We start from the raw sequence: 20,559 nt of genomic DNA on the forward strand, positions 1-20,559 counted from the left end.
GCAGGCAATACACGTCTTAGTGTGTCTGCGGTCTGACAAGGAAACGCTGCACACACTTTGAGGTGTGAACGCCTTGAGCTGGTGGCGGACAGCAGTCCCAACAGAAGACACTGATCTGAACCTGAAGTGTTCAGATGGGTGTCCGACACCGATTGTGGGTGTAGTTCCATTTTAACAGCACCTGCCAGTACCCCAACATGCTACACGTGCTTTTCAGCACGTTGCCGTGCAATTACGAAACTTTCCTGAAAGTTGGTGTTTTATCCTGACGTTTCTGTAAGCGACAATTCAGAGTTCAGACACTGAGGTTTCAGATTAAAAGCTGTCTGTCAGAAGTGGGATTCGAACCCACGCCTCCAGGGGAGACTGCGACCTGAACGCAGCGCCTTAGACCGCTCGGCCATCCTGACTGTGAGCAGCTGGTCCCTGGGATCAAATCTCAGGGCCTATGTGTCACCACTTCCTGTTCACGGTGTCTTCTTCTTGTGTGTTCATCGACAGTGGTTTTAACCTGCAGTGTTCAGATGGGTGTCCCGTCTTGGCCCCAGCTACGCTCATTTCACTCATATACACTCACACTGTCTTGTGTGTGGACGCGTGTGTGCCCGTCATCTAAGTGTAGGTGTGAATGTGTGTGTGGGCAGAGTGCCTGTGAATGACTGACTTGTGGCCTGAAAAAGTTTGTCCGACACCGATTGTGGGTGTAGTTCCATTTTAACAGCACCTGCCAGTACCCCAACATGCTAAACGTGCTTTTCAGCACGGTGCCGTGCAATTACGAACCTTTCCTGAAAGTTGGTGTTTTGTCCTGACGTTTCTGTAAGCCACAATTCAGAGTTCAGACACTGAGGTTTCAGATTAAAAGCTGTCTGTCAGAAGTGGGATTTGAACCCACGCCTCCAGGGGAGACTGCGACCTGAACGCAGCGCCTTAGACCGCTCGGCCATCCTGACTGTGAGCAGCTGGTCCCTGGGATCAAATCTCGGGCCCTATGTGTCACCACTTCCTGTTCACGGTGTCTTCTTCTTGTGTGTTCGTCGACAGTGGTTTTCACGTGTAGCGGCTGCCGGAAGGGTTCACAGATGGCGGTTTTCACAACTGTTCACTGTCAATACTTTAACAGTTCCCAGGACATGATTTTCTGGTGTGTTCACTGACAGTGGTTGTCAGGCGTGTCCGCAGACGATGGTTTGCTCGTGTGTTGACACATGTCGGCGTTCAGAAGTGCTGTTGAAGATGATGTTGGCAGAGGTTTTATCCAGAGTGTTTTCAAACGAGTTCTGAGAAGTGTGTGTTTTAGCAGTTCACGAGTGTTAATATGCGGTGGTTTACCGTAATGTTCACTGAGATTTCCAGTCGTGTTCACAGACTATGGTCCGTGAAGGAAAGGTCGCATTTAGGACCTTGTTTTGTCGTTACGGTTTAAATGTGAAAATAACTGAAGTTGTGCCACATACCTCTGTCTGACCAGTTTTATTTTCACTTTCACTGCCTGCTCTGCAAAGCCACAGGTGGAACCTCGGCTGGCTGAGTCCACCGCAGCTCAGACGTGTTTGTAGACGGGCAGAGAGGACATGGAAGAAGAACAAGCTACAAATCTGTGGGGATGTCTTGTGTGAGTGTCTTCTGGACGACCAGCAGGCTGTGAACGCTGGAAAAGCTCAGGTGTACCTTTAAAGGTCCAGTCCAGAGACTCTCTTATTTGTGTTTCACTGCATGAGTGACATTAAACTATGGATGGACTTAAATTAAGAATAAACAAAATCAAAACTGAAATTGTCCTGTTTGGTCGCCCTGACCTGGTCCAGGTCCTTCCAGCACCCTTGGCCCACTGGCCCCAGATTATTTATCAGACCTTAGTGCTGGACAGAATTTCGATAGCAATATATACCGCGGTATATTTTTATCCAATAACGAAGATATGAGTTTTAAACAAATTTTCGATATTTCAATATAGTGCATTAAAGTATGTGTTTCACAATCGTTGTTCACGGCGCCGCTGATTCAAGCCGAACAGAAAGCACTGCAAGAGAGTGATCACTACTCGGCATGCACAGCTGGCTGTCCTCAGCTGATGCTACAAGCTAAGTTCCACCGCGGTAAGTTTGAGCTCTAAAATGAGAACTTGTGATGTAAACCCGACTGAATAAGCTTCCACAAGCTAATTTGTGGCCATGAAATAATAAATTGTGCGCACGAAATACTAATTCGTGGCCATGAATTAGGTATATCATTCACTGAACAGTCCAGTAAAGCCAGTGTCATATTGACAGATGCGGACTTTCGGTCTCAATAACTCTTTAACAAAACGTCAGTAACATACAAAGGGCGCCTCCATCCCGTCGCTGTGAGCTGGACGACAGGCTACAAGCTCGTTTTTATTAAAAGTATCTGTCTATGAAGCATCAGAAACAATATTGATTTATATGAGCAGCCGTAGTGCTGCGGGGGTTCTTCTTCTTCTTCTTCTTCTTCTAATGATTTCCGGCAGGCTGTACGATTGTTTAGCGCAATGCTGCCCCTTCAAGTTAAGTAGTAAACATTAGCCCATGCTTTAGATTCTGGTGCTGCAGGGTTAAGGGACCGTCTACAATTTACAAGACGCTGAAACAGTGAAGACAAATACCACAAAAAAAAAAAAAAAACAGTACAGGGATTCGCTGCAGTGTCACTATAATCACTACAACCTTCAGTAATTCTGTACTTAACCTTAGTAATTCTGAGCACTTTTATTTTTCTTCCTGGTTGAAGCACCCTTGTTTAAATCTATCAGAAAAACTGTGTTGTAGTTTAAAAGTTAAAGCTATTAGTATTGAAAAGGTGAGTGTATGGCAGCTATTTCAATTCCCTGTCCCAGTAATATTTGTTTGTAGTTGTTCACTCTTTTTTCTGTTTATTCCAGTAATTCTGAGCACTTTCATTTTTCTTCCTGGTTGAAGCACCTTCGTTTGAATCTATAACAAAAACATAACTGTATTTAAGTGTAAAGTTAAAGCTATTTATATTGAAAAAGGTGAAACTTCTGTTTATTTGACAGTTATGTCGTATTTCTTAAATAAAAGGTAAACATTTAATTTATTGTAGTTTTTATTTCTAAAATGTTATACTGGAGGAGCTTCCTGGATGAATAATTTCTAGTTTCAGAGGTAGTACATTATATGCATGATTCTTAACAGTTTTTCTGAGGCTTTTGTTTCATTTATATCGATATCTGAATTATATCGTATCGACCGAAATTAAGACCTATATCGTGATAACATTTTGGGCCATATCGTCCACCTCTATCAGACCTTGTTAAAGATGAGAGCTATAAGGAATGATAATGCACGATGGTTTTCCTAAGTGTCCTCAGATGATGGTTTTCATGAGTATTCCTAGACAATGGTTTTCACATGTGTCTACATACAAAGCTTTGGGAGTTGTCCATAGACAATGGTTCTCTAGAGTGTTCGAATAGTGGTCTTACAGGAGTGTCCATAGCTGATGGCTGATAAGAGTGATCATGCTTGTTGGTTTTTGCAAGTGTTCTCAGACAATGCTTTCAAAGAGTGTTCACAGGTGATGGTTTTCAGGAGTGTACACAGGCAGTGGTTTTAGGAAGTGGTCACAGATGTAGTGTTCACTGGCAGTGACTTCCAGTGTTCAGAAATGACAGTTTTTACAAGCGTTTTTCTCTGGAGGTGTCAACAGACAGTGGTGTTTTCGGGTGTTTCCATGCGGTGGATTTTGGAGTTGTCGGCAGACGGTGGTTTCAGACACGGCCGTCGCAGAGCGAGTGCGGCGGCCTCCTGGGTCTGAGCCGCGGTCGGGGAGTTTCCTCCCAGCTGAGGGTTTCGACCGGGAACTCAGCAGAAGTGTGTCGGTTAATGATCGACGCCGCACTTCAGCTTCACGTTTCAGCCGTCCTGACGGCGGAGCAGGTCCAGAACACACACACACACACACACACACACACACACACACACACACACACACACACACACAGGAGCTGAGAATTCAGACCCAGTCCGTCTGCCAGGATCTCAGAAACCCGTGGGAACGCAGTAGAGCGTGACTCGGAGCGCAGTACTGTTGAACTTTGACCCCCCCCCAGTAAGGCTGCTTTGTTTTGATGTCCCAGATCATTTGCGTGTTCGATCCTGTGCACACATTTCCTTCCTCATCTCATTTTAGCCACTTTATGCTTCGTTCCTGTCACTTCTTTGCATCATGTTTTGCAAATTTAATGATTTCATGTTTCTTCATGCATTTCTTTAGTCACCATTTGAGGTTTATGTTCTGCTCTTCTGATTCTTTTTGCCTCGTTGCTGCACTTTCATGTGAAGTTTTACTGAATTTTTTTTCTTGGTTTTTGGTGTTTTTTGTCACTATTCAATCTAATTTCTTTTTGTTTTTGCTGGAGTTTGATTTATTTGTGCTAAATGTAGGATTTATTTTGCTTATTTTTTGGTCAATTTTTGGTTTAGTTCTATTGTGAATATTTTTAATTGAATTTTCATTTTGGTTGTTTTGTGTATAATTTTTTCAGCTTCTTCTCTTCATTCTTCAGTTAATGAACATATTCATTAACATATATCACTCTTCTGTCAAGTCTCATAATTTTTTATCTCATTTATGTGACTTTAAGTCTCCACTTTCTTGCATTTTTAACCTTATTTTGACGATCTTCTGTGGTCTTTCTCTTGTCTGTTTTCTCTCATGAATCTTTTGTTTCATTTTTACATTTTCAGCCAGGTTTGGCTGTTTTGAGCCTCATTTTAGTCACTTGTGTCACATTTATGTTTGTTTTATGTTTTATTATTGGGACATCTTTCTCTTCTCTGGTTCATTTTTGCTTCACCACATCTTCCATTTGATCATTTATTAAATGCTCGTGACATGCAGTCAGGCAATCCAACTACCACACTGCCTCTTTTTATAATTACTATTATTAATCTCCAGCTGGATTAACTGTTATCACTACTTTTTTGATAGTTATGAACTATAACCACTACTTGATTGATACTTTATTGACGTTTAAAAAATACTTTTGCAACTATTGCTGCTATTTTATTGATATTTTTTCCACTACTATTGATGAGTTATTAATACTTTAATACTACTATTGCCATTTTTTATTCCTATATGATACTTTTTAACTATTTTTATTGATACTTTTAACTATTATCATTACTTTATTGATACCTAATTCATACTTTTCAACTATTACTATTGCTCTAATTGTAGTTTTTCACTATTATTGGTATTTTATCAACCCTCATTAACTATTGATGCCACTTTATGATGCCTTCCCATTATTACTACTGTCTTATTGATAGTTTGTGCACCATGGCTGTTATATTCCCACATGCACATCGTCTCTCAGACACACACATACAGTATCCGAGCTGCCGTCCTTGGCGGAGGCCGTATGGAGGGACGGCGGTCGGCGGCGAGCGGCAGGCAGCACGTCCACCGCTTTGTTTAGTTCTGCTCCGTCTTCACGTTGAAGATCTGATGGCTCAGTCCGGGCAGTTCAATGATTAACAGCCAGTCGACTGATAGCAGGCAAATGAACCAGGAATCCACGGCGGCCACAAGGAAACATTTGATGAGATATGAAGGCCGCTTTTCTTCCAGCAGGAAACTCGGTTCATGTTCTGAGCTGAAAGGACACAAAGCGTCCAGTCTGTCAGCAGAGAGGAGCATTCATCCATTCATCCATTCAGCCCCTCATTGATCTCTCCACCCGCTACACCTATCCCTGCACTCCTTCATCGTTGCTGCTGTTAGCTGGTTAACTGGTTGTTCTGGTTAATTGGTAGATCTGGTTAACTGGTTGATCGCGTTAACTAGGAGCTCTGGTTAGTTGATCGGTCTGGTTCACTGGTAGGTCTGGTTTCCCTGGTTAATTGGTCGATCTGGTTAACTGGTAGATTTGGTTAACTGGTTGTTCTGGTTAGCTGGTAGATGTGGTTAACTGGATTTCCTGGTTAATTTGTTGATCTGGTTAACTGGTAGATATGGTTAGCTGGTTGTCCTAGTTAACTGGAAGATATGGTTAACTGGTAGATGTGATTAACTGGTTGATCTGGTTAACTGGTTGATCTGGTTACCCGGTCTATCTGGTTAACTGGTTGCCCTGGTTGACTGGTAGTATCTGTCTAGTTAATTGGTTGGTCTGGTTACCTGGTTGCTCTGGTTAACCGCTCGGTCTGGTTGCAGCTCGAGCGGCTCGGTGGCGGACATGGCTCGGGCGTCGCGGCAGGGTGAGATGACGGAGTACAAGAAGATCGTGATCAAGCGGGACCTGGAGATGGGCGTGGTCATGACGGTGTTCCGGCAGAAGGCGGAGCGGCTCACCGTGCAGGTCATCATGGAGACCCGGCAGGTGGCGTGGACTCGCACCGCCGACCGGACCGACGGCGTCCGTGAGTACACACACACACACACACACACACACACACACACACACAGTAACTGACAATAACTTCAGTGTCACGTTTCTGACAGAACTCGCTGATATTGATGAAACAAAGCAGACTTTCTGTGCTCGTGGTGTTTCAGTGGATCTGTTCGAAGTCCGAGAGATTCGTCCGGGGAGGAACTCCAAAGACTTCGAGCGCTTTAAAGACGGGAAGGACAAACACGATGAGAACACCTGTTTCACCATCTTCTACGGCTCCCAGTTCACCCTCAACACCCTCAGCCTGGGAGGTCAGTGGGAGGACGAGGCTCTATAACCTGGGCGTCAGTTCATATTATCTGGATCTTACTGTATGTGTGTGTGTTTGTGTGTGTGTGTGTGTGTGTGTGTGTGTGTGTGTGTGTGTGTGTGTGTGTGTGTACAGCCGATACTGCAGACGAGGCTCAGAAGTGGCTGATCGGACTGGAACTGCTCAGGGAGGAAACTCTGACGGCTCCCACTCCGGTTCTCATAGAGAGGTAGAAGCATTTCATCTGAGAGGATTACACACACACACACACACACACACACACACACACACACACACACACACACACACACACACACACACACACACGGTTATCTCAGATCCATGTGGTAAATCTGTTTTCTCTCTGCTGTTCTCTATCCAGCTGGCTCAGGAAACAGATGTACTCTGTCAATCAGACCAAGACAAACAGGTAGCACACACACACACACACACACACACACACACACACACACACACCAGTAATATTTAGCAAGACTTTGTTCTGCTATAATTATTTCAATGTTGCATTCGACCTGGCCTCAGAAGACTAAAGCACACAATCACTAAAATCTAAGAAAATTACCTGAAAACAGCACAGTGAGCAAACCACTGTAGATCCAGGTGTCCAATAACAGACCGAGCGCCATTAAATGGAAGTAGAAACATATTATATCTTACGGATATGCAAAATCTTTCTCAGTGAAGAGCATAAAGAAGTAGAGCTTTTTAGATTGGCAACATAACCAAACCAAACAAGCCGGCGATGCCTCTGTTAGCTTCAGGCTAGTTAGCCTGCATGTTGGCTAATTCACGGACGTTTCATTCCAGGTTCGGCCTCGTGTGACGAAGGGAGCTAACTCTGTTATCAAATGACAGTTAGCATACCTGGGACAGCGTTTTGTTAGTCATTATGCTAACGCTAACGCTATCATACAGAACGACAATGGTTTCAAATGAAAATACACATGACAGCGGTGCAGAGTCACTGAAAACACAAGGTGGAACTTTTTGAAAATGCTCTGGAAACAGGTGAAACAGCTTTTATGAAATGCTGCTACTGCACATGCGTAGTGAACAGTCGTTTGGCATATGAGCAGCAGATGGACGATTGCAACGTTTTCCTCCAGAGTGTCATGATTCCCAGTCCAGATTCTCCTGGTCCTGGTCCAGATTCTCCTGGTCCTGGTCCAGATTCTCCTGGCCTTGCTAGTTTCAGAGTTGCCCTGTCTCTTGGTATTTGTATCCTCTGTCTGCCTGCTTCTTTACCAAAACAACCAGCTGCACCAACTCCGTATCCAACATGCTAACTACGTCATTTTCGGGGTTTCTGCTGTTTCCATGGAAACGGATACTCTTTTCAAAACTTTTCTGTCTATACGTGGAACTTTTCCTAAAGAAAAATGAGGAAACGATGCATTTTCGTTAGAAACGGGCCTCAGCCTGTGACCCCTGACCCCTGACCCCTGTCTCCTGTCCCCAGCATCTCCATCAAGGAGCTGAAGGCTTTGCTCCCGCTGATGAACTGCAAAGCTCCCAACTCCCGGACCCTCAAGGACAAGTTCCTGGTACTGAATTCAGTCCCGAAACCTCAGGAACCCAGACTCTGGGACAGATTCTGCTTCAGCTCCACGTTTCGTGTCTCTGCAGGAAGTCGGAGCGAAGAAGGACCGTCTGGACTTCGAGCAGTTCCACAAGTTTTATAACCTGATCCTGTTTGAGCAAAACGAAGTATCTCAGCCACTCCTTCTCTCTCCTCCTTCACTCTCTCTGTCGCCTCTCTTCCCGTTTTAAACCTGTTTTTATTTCAGATCCTGGACGAGTTCAAGAAGGAGTCGTGTCCGTTTATTCTGGGGTCAGCTCTTCCTGTCGTTTTTTTGTGGTTGTTTTTGTTTTTATGTATTTATTCAACATTTTTCTGTTTGTTTCGTCACTTTGTGTCTGTTTTATGTCTGTGGTTTGGTATTTGTATTTTTTTTGTCTCATTGTCTTTCTGTAGTTGCCTTGTGATTCTTTTTTAATGTGTTTCATGTTTTTCTTAGGTATTTCATTATATTCACATATTTTCTGCTTCGTCTATTGACGCAGACGGTTTCCTCTCTTCACAGTAACACCGACAAACCGGACGCTTCGGCCGTTCTGCTGCATGACTTCCAGAGATTCCTCATCTACCACCAAAAGGTGAAATCACAGCTGTATTTATTTTAGATCAGCGGATTGATGATCTGGCTGCTGGTGGTTATTTTCTGTCTCTTTGCAGTAAATCTACACACTGTTTGTGTTTTTTCTGAATTCTCTTTCCTCTTTGCAATCTCAAAAAACAACTTAACACACAAAACAGCCTCATCATGCGGCTGTTTTGTGTTTCAAGTTGTTTTTTGAGGAACTTCGTCCTTTAGCAGCACCTGGGTTCTTCTCCTGTCGTCGTTTCGTGTCTCGGGCTCCAGTTACACAGAAATGTTTTCAGACTTAAAAAAGAGATGAGTGTGTGTGACATGGCGGTTCTGGTTGTTCGTCCCCAGGAGCCGTGGGCCGGAGACCTGAACCAGGTCCGGGAGCTGATGACCACCTTCATCGACGACACCATGAGGAAGACCAACGACCCCGAGTTCACCGTCAGCGAGGTACGGAGCGCCGCGGCGCCGTGCGGGGGCGGAGCCGGGAGCCCACGCCGCTAAACCCTCCGTGCCCGTCTCTCCACAGTTCCTGGGGTTCCTGTTCTCCAAGGAGAACTCGCTGTGGGACGAGAAGTTCTCCCAGATCAACAACCTGGACATGAACAACCCGCTGTCCCACTACTGGATCAGCTCGTCACACAACACGTCAGCACACACACACACACACACGCTCACGCACACACACACACACACACACACACACACACACACACACACGCACACACAGAAACACACACACACACACACACACACACACACACACACACACACACACACACACACACACACACACACAGGAAAACACAGAGAAACACAGACACACACACACACACAAACATACACACAGACACACATATACACACACACACACACACACACACACAGGAACAAACAATAAACACACACAGGAACACTCAAAACACACACAGAAACACACACACACATGCACAACACACACACACGCACACAACACACACAGAAACACATACACACACTGAAACACACACACATACACAGAAATGCAAACACACGCACAGAAACAGACACATACACACACACACACACAGAAACACACACATGCACAACACACACACAGAGAAACACACACACATGCGCACAACACACACACACACAGAAGCACACACATGCGCACAACACACACACACACTGAAACACACAGGAACACACACTGAAACACACACACACACACTGAAACATACAAAACACACACACACACACAGAAGCACACACATGCGCACAACACACACACACACTGAAACACATAGGAACACACACTGAAACACACACACACACACTGAAACATACAAAACACAACACACACACACACACACACACACTGAAACAAACACACGCACAGAAACAGACACACACACACACACACACACACACACACACACACACAGTAAATAGAGCATCTTCCTCCTCTAACATCCAGACTGTAGAGCATCTTAGCCTCTTGCTGTGACTCCGCCCCTCCTCCCTCCTCATTGGCCGCTCGCTGTGACTCTTCCTGTTCACAGCTACCTGACGGGCGACCAGCTCCGCAGCGAGTCGTCCACCGAGGCCTACGTCCGCTGCCTCCGGCTGGGATGCCGCTGCGTGGAACGTCAGTGTCCAGAGCCGTTCGAACCCGGCCGGTCTGTCGCGGTGCTGGTCTCAGGACCCTGTGTTGTGTTGTGTTGTGTTGTGCTGTGGTGCAGTGGACTGCTGGGAAGGCCCCGGGGAGCCCATCATCACGCACGGATGGACCCGGACCACCAAGATCAAGTTCGAGGATGTGGTGAAAGCCATCAACGAGCACGCCTTCGTCACCTCAGAGTAAGAAGCTCTGGCTGTTTCTATGGTGGATCCAGCTGCTTTTTTAAAATTACCTGCTTTCATTTTTTGTTCTGTCATTTTTCTCCGTTCTTTGTGTTTGTTTTGTGTCTCCTGTTTTTGGAGGACTCCTAGTTTTCATTAAATGTACTTTGCTCATTGTTAAACCCGCACTGTGGGCGTCTTGGCCTGGTATCAGAGAGCCCGATCTCTGCTGGATTTTTCTTCCTGGTTAAATTGAAATAATGGTTTAATGTGTTACTCTCTGATCTGTATCTGGTTTTGCGATTGGAGCTCATGTTAACAGCCAGACTAGCATCTTTCATCGTCTCTCTGGGTCAGAAGCTGATTCATGAAGATTCCTCAGAGTTAGTCAAGCAGTGGTGAAAGTGACAGCTGGAGTCCAGAACTGTAATCAGATTACAATCACATCACGATATGTCAGAACGGTTAACTTCAGATTTCTTGGCGTGTGTGTAACTGTGTGTGTTTGGGCCCAGCTTCCCGCTGATCCTGTCCATCGAGGAGCACTGTCCTCTGGAGCAGCAGCGGCAGATGGCCCGGATCTTCAGAGACGTCTTCGGGACCAAGCTGCTGTGCGAGGCGGTGGAGCAGCTGGCCGAGCAGCTGCCGTCTCCCACCCAGCTGAAGGGGAGGATCATCCTGAAGGTATCGAACGCGGTGACCCCCGGGGGGGGCCGGGTGAAGAGCGATGACCAGGTGTGTCTGTTTCCCCGGCGCAGCACAAGAAGCTGAACGTGGAGGGAGGCGGGACCACCAAGGACTTCAGGAAGGGCCAGAAACAGGGAGACCTGGACATCTGGGACCCGGTGGACGAGGTAGGAACTCATGCCTGGAAGACTGGCCCTGGGAGAGCAGGTCCTCTGGAGCCGCGGCTCGAACCGGGTCTAACCGGGTCTAACCAGGGGTCTTCACTTTTTGTGTATTTTCTATTACTTGGTTTTCTCTCCAGTTTCTCGTGTCAAAAGTCTTTGTGTAATAATAAGTTAACGTCTTAATGTCTCTCTTTTTGTTGTCCTTTTGTGTGATTAACTTGTTTATTTTGTCGTTCTATTGTGTCTTTACCAGGCTGCTTTGTTTCTTTATTTGGCGGGGTTTTGTTTCTTTTTTTAGTTGATTTGTGTCTTAATCGGGTTGATTTATGTGTTTTTGGCAGTGTTATGTGTTTATTTGATTATACTGTATCTTTATTTGGCTGTTTGGTGTGTTTTATTTTTGTTGTTTTGTGTATTTGGTTGTTTTGTATCTTTAATTGTCTGTTTTTTGTCTCGGTTTTCTTTTTTCTTTTTTTTTTAGTTTTGTGATTAATTTTTGTTAATTTGTTTCTATTTGTTTGTCTTTTCCTGTCTTACTCATTTTGTGATCGCTTTGTCCTGTTTGGGTTGAATCTCCTGTCAGTTTAGTATCTTTATTTGGTTGTTTTGTGGTAGTTATTAGTCTTTCCTGGTCATCTTGGTTCTATTTATGGTCTTAATGTTTGTATTTCTTTGATTGTTTTGGAGCTACTTCGCTCATTCTTTGGTTGGTCTTTCCTCCAGTAGTCTTTTGTCATTTATTTTGTAGTTATGTGATAGTTTTGTGTCTTTTCTGATCATTTTGTGTCTTTTCTGACGGTTTTGTGTGTTTGATGTCTTCTTGTGTGTCTTGGCAGCGGTGGAACCGACACTACTGTGTGATCTCTGATAACAAGCTGTACTACGCTGAGGAGTACGAGGAGGATGAAGACTTACAGAAGGTAAAAAAAAAAAACAACCAACAGTTCTTTGGTACTTTAACCTGTAAAATTGAGCCATAATGTCTTTGTTGTGGCGTGATGAGAGCCTCTTCCTGTCTCGCTCTTCCACCACCAGGGCGAGCAGCACTCCTCCGAGCCCTGGTTTCACGACCGGATGAGGGACGGCCGGCTGGAGGCCGAGCGCCTGATCCAGAATTACTGCGCAGAGAGCGGCGGCCCGGACGGCGCCTTCCTGGTGAGGAAGAGCGACCGCAACCTGGACGACTTCAGCCTGTCCTTCTGGTGAGGACCCGACCGCCGCCCGGCGCCGCTCCTCAGACCAGCCACGGGCGACCATCAACGTGTTTCCGTGGTGCCTTCAGGCGCGGCGGGAGAGTCCAGCACTGCCGCATCCGCTCGGGCTCGGAGGGCGGCGCCGCCTTCTTCTACCTGACGCCCAACCTGCACTTCTCCAACGTCTTCGCCCTGATCCAGTACTACCGCGAGACGCCGCTGCGCTGCCAGGACTTCGAGCTGCGCCTCACCGAGCCCGTCCCCAAGCTGGAGTCCCACCAGAACCAGGGGTCGGTCCTCCTCCGCGCGCGCGCGCGCGTGTGTGTGTGTGTGTGTGTGTGTGTGTGTGCGCGCGGACCTCCACACTTCACGACGTCGTGAGCGAAGTGGTGTTTCCTGCTCGTTGTGTGAACGGGCCGCTGCGGCGTCGGGTTGTGTGTTTGCCGCCGGGACTCATCCTCTGCGTCCGTCCCGCCGTCCCTCCAGGTGGTTCTACAGCAACCTGAGCCGCGGCGAGGCGGAGGACTACCTGCTGAGGATCCCCCGGGACGGCGCCTTCCTCATCCGGCAGCGGGAGGGAGAACCCGACTCCTTCGCCATCACCTTCAGGTAGGCAGACGGTCGGATCCCCGGGCCGTCCGGGTCACGTGACAGTCTCAGGGCTTGAAGGAAGCGCTGGAAGAATCTGCATGACCGCGGTGAAACGACGGTGAAGTGAAGGTCTGGACGGGCTGCAGCGCCGCCGCCATCGGTACGTTCAACCTTCCTTCCTGTCCCAATTCAGTATGTGAGACGACTCAGGATCATCTGTCATTACTAACATATTATTATTATATATATTATTGTAATCATATCTAGTCATGAATATTTAGTATTTCTAAGTGTAACGTGTTTTTTTCATCATGAAATGAATAACGTCGAGATTATTTACGCTGTTAGTTTGTTCAGATCTTTTCTGTCATATTGTGTGTCTTTACCAGACTGATGATAATTTAATATCTTCCAATCTTGTTCTTAGAGAGAAGCTTGAAAAACGCTAAAATAATGTGTGTATTTCCTTCCTCTGGGCAAAGGAAGAGAGAAACGGCCGAGCCTGCCTCCATCACTGAAACACCGACCGGACGGAGGTCTGGACACCCGGAGAGGAACCTGCCGGAACCTTCTTTTAGCTTCTTCATCAACAGTAGATATGGAATACGAATAAGTCAGGAGGAATGTCATGTTCTTTAATTGTTGTTTTTTTTTTTTTTAACATTTTTAACTTTATTTTTAACATTTTACTTTTTATTTTAAAAATCTTCATCTTTATGTCATTTAAGAATTGTGTGTTACATTGTTGAAAATTAAATTTTGAGAATAACTTGAAAAGTTTTGCACAATAAATGTTCTTAAAATGGAATTCTGTTCTTTTCAGTCTTTATTCTGCTGCAGAGTGTTCAGAAACAGTCATTTTGTCATTTATATCCAGGAGAACAGAGCATTTCACAGTAAATACAGTCACTGCACACACTTCAAATTATATTTATTTTACTGAGCGACAGTTTGACTTGATTTATTCCATTTTCCTAAATGTTTATTTACATATTACATTCCTTCCATCGTTCTTTATGAGTGCTTTTATTTTTCACTTCAGAGTTATCTCTTCATTTGAGGATCTTTTCCTGTTGTAACTGAAACGTCTGAGCAGGTCTCCTTCAGTGTTTTTCAGCATTATTTAAGACTCCGTCCCTCCGTCCCTCCGTCCCTGCGTCCCTCTGTCCTTCTGTCCTTCCGTCCTTCACGATCAATAAGTTCTCCTCCACCTACTCAGATGTCAAAACTCAAACTCAGATCTAGGCTCAGGGACTAAGCCGGGATATCTTGGTGATCCTGGATGGACTAATCCGTGATCCGGTTGCACAGAGCGGGTTAGCGTGAGACATGTTTACTTCGGTTACCATGGAGATTTACTCTGTGGAGCTAATCTGCTCCAGACCGGGAGCTGTTATCACATTCAACAAGACCTGTCAGGATGTAAACTTCCAGCATGCATTAATATCTAATATTATTCATGTGTGTCGAAGTCTTTTTAAATTGAGGTAAAAAAAAAAAAGGAAATCTGATCAGATTTTTGCGTTTTCTGAGTTTATTTTTTGATGTGTTTTTCCGTGTCCTTGCTGATTGCTGTTGTGGTGTGTGTTCAGAGGCGACGGGAAGGTGAAGCACTGCCGGATCCAGAAGGAGGGCAGCATGTTCCTGCTGGGCACCACCACCGACTTCGACAGCCTGGTGGAGCTGGTCAGCTACTTCCGGAAGAAGCCGCTGTACCGCAAGACCAAGCTGCGCTACGCCGTCACGCCCGAGCTGGTGGAGCGCTTCAGCACGGTGGGTGTGAGCGGCAGCCGGGTGGAGACCCAGACACCCCTCCCCCTCTGTGTTTGACCCCGTGACCTCTGCCCTGCAGGGGACTCACTGCACCTCGCTGTACGAGATGAATACGTACGTGGCGCCCAACGATATCGAGCCGTCGCTGGTGAGTCGGACTCTGTGTGTGTGTGTGTGTGTGTGTGTGTGTGTGTGTGTGTGTGTGTGTGTGTGTGTGTGTGTCGCGAGTGTGTTTGTTTCTCACCGGGGTGCGCTTGATTCCCCCCCAGCCTCAGAGCACGGTGCGGGCGGTGTACAGCTACCGGGCGGCTCGGCCCGACGAGCTGAGCTTCAGCAAAGGAGCCCTGATCCACAACGTGAGCAAGGAGAGCAACGACTGGTCAGCACACACACACACACACACACACGCGTACATACATGTACACAGACACACACACACACACACACACACACACACATACATGTACACACACACATAAATGTACACAGACACACACACGTTCATGGACATGCATGTACACACATACACACAGACATGCACACACACACACACACACACACACACACACACACACACACACACACGTACACAGACACACGCGTACATGGACATGCATGTACACACACACACACACACACACACACACACACACACACACACACACACACACGTACACAGACACACATGCATGGACATGCATGTACATATACATACACAGAGACACGCACACACACACTCACATGCACACACACGCGCACACACACTCATTCACAAACACACACACACACACACACACACACACACAAACACATGTACACACACACACACACACACATAAATGTACACAGACACACACACGTACATGGACATGCATGTACACACACATACACACACACACACACACACACACACACACACACAAACACACACACACGAACACGCACACACACACACTCATTCACAAACACACACACACACACACACACACACTCACTCACAAACACTCACGCACAGGCATGCACACATGCACACACTCACATACATGTAGGCACTCACACACATACATACATACATGCATCCAAACACACATGCACACGCATACATACATGTACACAGACACACACACATGCACACAGACACACAGGTGCACACACATACAAGTATGCCCATACAGACATGCACAAACGTACACATTTTGTGTTTTTGCAGCTCTTTTGTATCTTTTTTTTGCAGTTTTTGTTCATTTTGACACTTTGTTTTGCAGCTCTTTTTGTGTTTGTTTGTTTGTTTGTTTGTTTGTTTGTTGACTCACATTGCTCATTGCCTCCTTGTGCTTGTTTTTTGTCCCTTGATGTTTTTTTTTTTGTGGTTCTTTTTGTGTCTTTTTGCTGTGTATTGTTTGTTGTTTGGTTGTTGTCGATGTTTTGTTCTGGTTGAAAGGCTTTATTTGACCCCCACACCGCTGCCCTCCCCCCACGCTGTCTCTCTGTCTCCCCCTGCAGGTGGAAGGGCGACCTCGGAGGGAAGATTCAACACTTCTTTCCTGCGAACTACGTGGAGGAACTGAGCAACAACCCCCAGCCGGACACCAGGGCCCAGGTGGAGATCAGGTCCAGCTGCTCCTGCAGCAGGTGCCGTCAGCATCGACACTAACTGTGTGTGTGTGTGTGTGTGTGTGTGTGTGTGTGTGTGAGAGCAGGATCTGGAGGACAACCCTCTGGGCGAGCTGTGTAAAGGCGTGGTGGACATTTCCATGTGCAGCATCCAGAACCGTGAGTCCGTCCTTGAATTCCTGCTTTCTTTTCTTTTGATCTTGGTGTGTCCGGCGTTGCCGTGCGGCGGACGCTGAGCGCCGTGCGTCCCGGTTGCAGTGTGCAGCGGGAAGAACGGGAAGCCTCACGTCCTGACGCTGCAGAACCTGGAGCAGGAGAACCTGCGCTTCGACCTGGCGTCCGACTCGGTGGAGGAGCTGTTCGAGTGGTACAAGGTGGCCTGGGACATCACGCAGACCGAGATGAGCAAGAAGTTCAACCGCGAGCAGGAGGTCAGCGCCACACACACACACACACACACACACACACTAAAGGTCAAACGAAGCCTATAGGGAAATACATCGTCAACATACAGACACAGGATTAGAGTGATCAATAAAGCGACTACAGACTCCTGGACAAGGCTCCTCTGTATTTAACCCGTCCCCTCGATGGTTAACAGCACACATCGTATTGGGGGTCAAAGGTCACACTCAAGGACCCACAGTTGTAACCTGACAGTGGTGGGATTCAAACCTCAGATGCAGCCTTGCTTCTGTAACCACACGGCGTCCACCACACCTTTAAAGACACAACAAACAACTTCTACGAGAGAAAAAACAACTACAACCAACTACAAAGACTCAAAACTATTCCAGAGATGCACTAAAATAGCTACAAAAACAAACAGAAACATTACAAATCAACTACAAAGAGAAACAAAACAACTACAAAAACTCAAAACTCTTCCATAGATGCACTAATTAACTACAAAAACACACAGAACAACTACCAAACAACTACAATGAGAAACAAAACAACTACAAAAACAAACAGAACAACCACAAAACAACTACGAAGAGAAACAACACGACTACAAAACAACCACAAAGACTGAAAACTATTCCAGAGATGCACTAATTAGCTACAAAGAGAAACAAAACAACTGCAAAAGCAAACAGGACAACTCCCAAACAACTACAAAGAGAAACAAAACAACTACATAAACAGAATAAGTACGTAGCGACGCTGCAGGACTCCAGGTTTACCGTACGGACTGACGGAGGTGTTACGGCTCACTTGGGGTCCGTTCGTTTCTCCACCCGCCGCCAGATGAAGCAGCAGGAGGAGGTGGAGAAGAAGGCCGAGGTTGCCATGGAGATGTCCGACCTGGTTGTGTACTGTCAGCCTCGCAGCAAGGAGAAGGACCGCTTTGGTGGGAACACACACACACACACACACACACACACACACACACACACACATCACACACACACACACACACACACACACACACACACACACACACATAGGGGTGTGCGATATGACGATATAAGGTCGTTAAGGATTATAACGTCGGGACGATCTCATCAATCAGAAAGATCGTTAAATCATCTTTAGGGCACGTTCTCCTCCTCGTTCTTTTTTCACCTATATATAATATTTTTTGGAGTGATGATGTTTCCTGAAAACTTCAGATAACGTTAACTAAACATTCCCTCTAGTGCAGTTATCCACATCCATAATAGATACATGCGGAGCAACATTAACGATGATTATATATATATATTTAAAAAAATGCAGCCAGCCACCACAGCCAGCTGCGTTGAAGTCGACTCGCGGACGTGAAGGCAGCTAACAGCGAGCGGAGCGCGGTGTGACAGTTTCTCTACCTGGAGCTGCTGCTGGGTGGAGGCTGTGTCAGGCAGAGCTGGTTTACAGCAGCAGGACGGGATCTACAAGAGACCAGCCGCCATAGAAACACCCCAACAAGCTGGAGGGAGAGACGCTGAAGCTAGCACCGATGCTAATGCTAGCTAGCGAGCTACCGCTAGCAGTTCACAAGCTAGCATGAGGGATTTTATAGACAACAAATCACAGAAATGTGAAAAGACACTTAGTGAACAAACCATCAAGCTAACAGCTGAAACGAACCTTTAGTCTGATCACTAGTGGAACGTCTTTGATTTAACGGGATTATGAGGGGCTGTATTTCAATGGAGACAGAGCCCTCTAGAGGTCATATAGTGCAACTATTAAAACTATATCCCATTAAAACTGCTAAAAAGCTATTTGATGTGTTTAGTTTCTTGTGTTACAAAAGTAACTTTATTGTTCATTATCTTTTACCTCATTTTTAAAAGGAGATAAAAGCTTAGATCTCTGAACAAAAGTTGTTCTCAGCAGCTGTATTATTCACTCAGGTTATAGATATTAAAGTTAAATTGTTTTTGTCTTTATATTTGTTTTCATTGCACGTTTTGATTAAAATAAACTACTATTTAAATTAAAGCCAGTTTCTTTAGCTTAAATGTTTTTTTCTTTTAGGGTTTTACATGTTTAAATACATTTTATACGTTTGATATGTTTAACATTGGGGAAAAAATGGTTTATTAGTATAGAAAATCCAATAAAAAAATCGTGATATTGATTTTAAAAACCGTGATATGACATTTTTGCCATATCGCCCACCCCTATACACACACACACACACACACACACACACACACACACACACACACACACACACACACTAGTTTCTGTCCTGCCTACTCTGTCAAATTACTTCTTCAACATGAGCCTCCTAACTGATCTAACGTCATTTAACATCCAGATTATAGAGCATCTTCCTCCTCTGTACGTTATCAGATTAGAGGGAGAACTGGTGTGGACGGTCATTAAGACCCCACCCTGACCTCTGACCTCTGCCTCCTGCAGACAGCTACAGCTATAAAGAGATCCGGTCCTTCGTGGAGAACAAGGTTCCGGGGAAGAGCCGCACCAGAGACTTCCTGCAGTACAACCGCAAAGCTCTGAGCCGGGTCTACCCCAAAGGCCAGCGGGTGGAGTCCTCCAACTACGACCCCTACCCGCTGTGGGCCGTCGGCTGCCACATGGTGGCGCTCAACTTCCAGACCGCAGGTGAAGGGCAGACTATCAGTAAACGGATATTTTCTGGATTTTTTCGTTCTTTTTCCCTGGTTTTCAGTCACTGGGACACCTCTCCCCTCAGACTGGCTCCGTCGTCTTCCTGACTTCTCGTCTCGTCTGTTATTTTTCGTTTTTCTGATGTGTTGCTCTTTAAATGCGTGTCTTCAGATAAATACACCCAGCTGAACAGCGCCCTCTTCAGCCTGAACGCGCGGACAGGCTACGTGCTGCAGCCGGAGTTCATGCGCTCCGACTGCTACGACCCTCAGCAGGAGAAGAAGACGGTCAAGTACAGCATCCTGGTCCGGGTACGTCTCGGTCTGGGGTCGGCGAGAGGTCAAAGGTCAGATCTGCTTCACACGCTGACCCCCCTCCTCCCCCTCCCTGCTCCAGGTGATCGCTGCGCGGCACCTCCCCCGCCCCGGCCGCAGCATCGCCAGCCCGTTCGTGGAGGTGGAGCTGTGCGGACACTCGGAGGAGAAGTTCAAGACCACCGTCTACCGTGAGTGGAGCCGAGACGCCACACCGAGCGGGGGTCGGGGCGGCGGCGGTCCCGCTGTTGAGACGTTCCGCCGCGCCGCGCCGCAGTGACTCTGGCTTCCTGCTGCAGGTGACAACGGCCTGAACCCCGTGTGGAAATTCCCGGCCGAGCCCTTCCAGTTCAGCGTGTACGAGCCGGAGCTCACCTTCCTGCGCTTCGTGGTCAACGAGGAGGACATGTTCTCTGACCCCAACTTCCTGGCCCAGGCCACCTTCCCCGTCAAAGGCATCCGCTCAG

General features: G+C 46.5%; 1 protein-coding gene and 2 non-coding genes across 4 annotated transcripts in view; 1 reads left to right on the forward strand and 2 right to left on the reverse strand.

The window, feature by feature from the left end:
* plcg2 (phospholipase C, gamma 2) overlaps window positions 1–20,559 on the forward strand; it is a 40,091-nt gene that overhangs the window by 14,479 nt on the left and 5,053 nt on the right. For both annotated transcript variants that reach the window (XM_030096082.1, XM_030096083.1), the window contains 29 exons: window positions 6,205–6,410; window positions 6,547–6,696; window positions 6,831–6,924; window positions 7,078–7,125; window positions 8,176–8,260; window positions 8,343–8,423; window positions 8,504–8,547; window positions 8,801–8,873; window positions 9,215–9,316; window positions 9,396–9,514; window positions 10,411–10,496; window positions 10,591–10,708; window positions 11,206–11,374; window positions 11,449–11,544; window positions 12,378–12,461; window positions 12,577–12,743; window positions 12,824–13,024; window positions 13,221–13,343; window positions 14,918–15,098; window positions 15,178–15,246; window positions 15,368–15,477; window positions 16,602–16,698; window positions 16,799–16,871; window positions 16,971–17,143; window positions 17,964–18,066; window positions 19,569–19,772; window positions 19,950–20,089; window positions 20,175–20,283; window positions 20,392–20,559. In XM_030096082.1, the coding sequence (XP_029951942.1) occupies window positions 6,227–6,410; window positions 6,547–6,696; window positions 6,831–6,924; window positions 7,078–7,125; window positions 8,176–8,260; window positions 8,343–8,423; window positions 8,504–8,547; window positions 8,801–8,873; window positions 9,215–9,316; window positions 9,396–9,514; window positions 10,411–10,496; window positions 10,591–10,708; window positions 11,206–11,374; window positions 11,449–11,544; window positions 12,378–12,461; window positions 12,577–12,743; window positions 12,824–13,024; window positions 13,221–13,343; window positions 14,918–15,098; window positions 15,178–15,246; window positions 15,368–15,477; window positions 16,602–16,698; window positions 16,799–16,871; window positions 16,971–17,143; window positions 17,964–18,066; window positions 19,569–19,772; window positions 19,950–20,089; window positions 20,175–20,283; window positions 20,392–20,559 (3,451 nt within the window). In that variant the 5' untranslated portion in view covers window positions 6,205–6,226. The remainder of the gene's footprint in view (window positions 1–6,204; window positions 6,411–6,546; window positions 6,697–6,830; window positions 6,925–7,077; window positions 7,126–8,175; window positions 8,261–8,342; window positions 8,424–8,503; window positions 8,548–8,800; window positions 8,874–9,214; window positions 9,317–9,395; window positions 9,515–10,410; window positions 10,497–10,590; window positions 10,709–11,205; window positions 11,375–11,448; window positions 11,545–12,377; window positions 12,462–12,576; window positions 12,744–12,823; window positions 13,025–13,220; window positions 13,344–14,917; window positions 15,099–15,177; window positions 15,247–15,367; window positions 15,478–16,601; window positions 16,699–16,798; window positions 16,872–16,970; window positions 17,144–17,963; window positions 18,067–19,568; window positions 19,773–19,949; window positions 20,090–20,174; window positions 20,284–20,391) is intronic.
* trnal-cag (transfer RNA leucine (anticodon CAG)) lies at window positions 328–410 on the reverse strand. The gene has a single exon. It is a non-coding gene; the product is annotated as a tRNA-Leu (tRNA).
* Window positions 871–953, reverse strand: trnal-cag (transfer RNA leucine (anticodon CAG)). Its single transcript has one exon. It is a non-coding gene; the product is annotated as a tRNA-Leu (tRNA).

The sequence above is a fragment of the Salarias fasciatus genome, chromosome 7 (genome assembly GCF_902148845.1).
Source record: "Salarias fasciatus chromosome 7, fSalaFa1.1, whole genome shotgun sequence".
Classification (NCBI taxonomy): Eukaryota; Metazoa; Chordata; class Actinopteri; order Blenniiformes; family Blenniidae; genus Salarias; species Salarias fasciatus.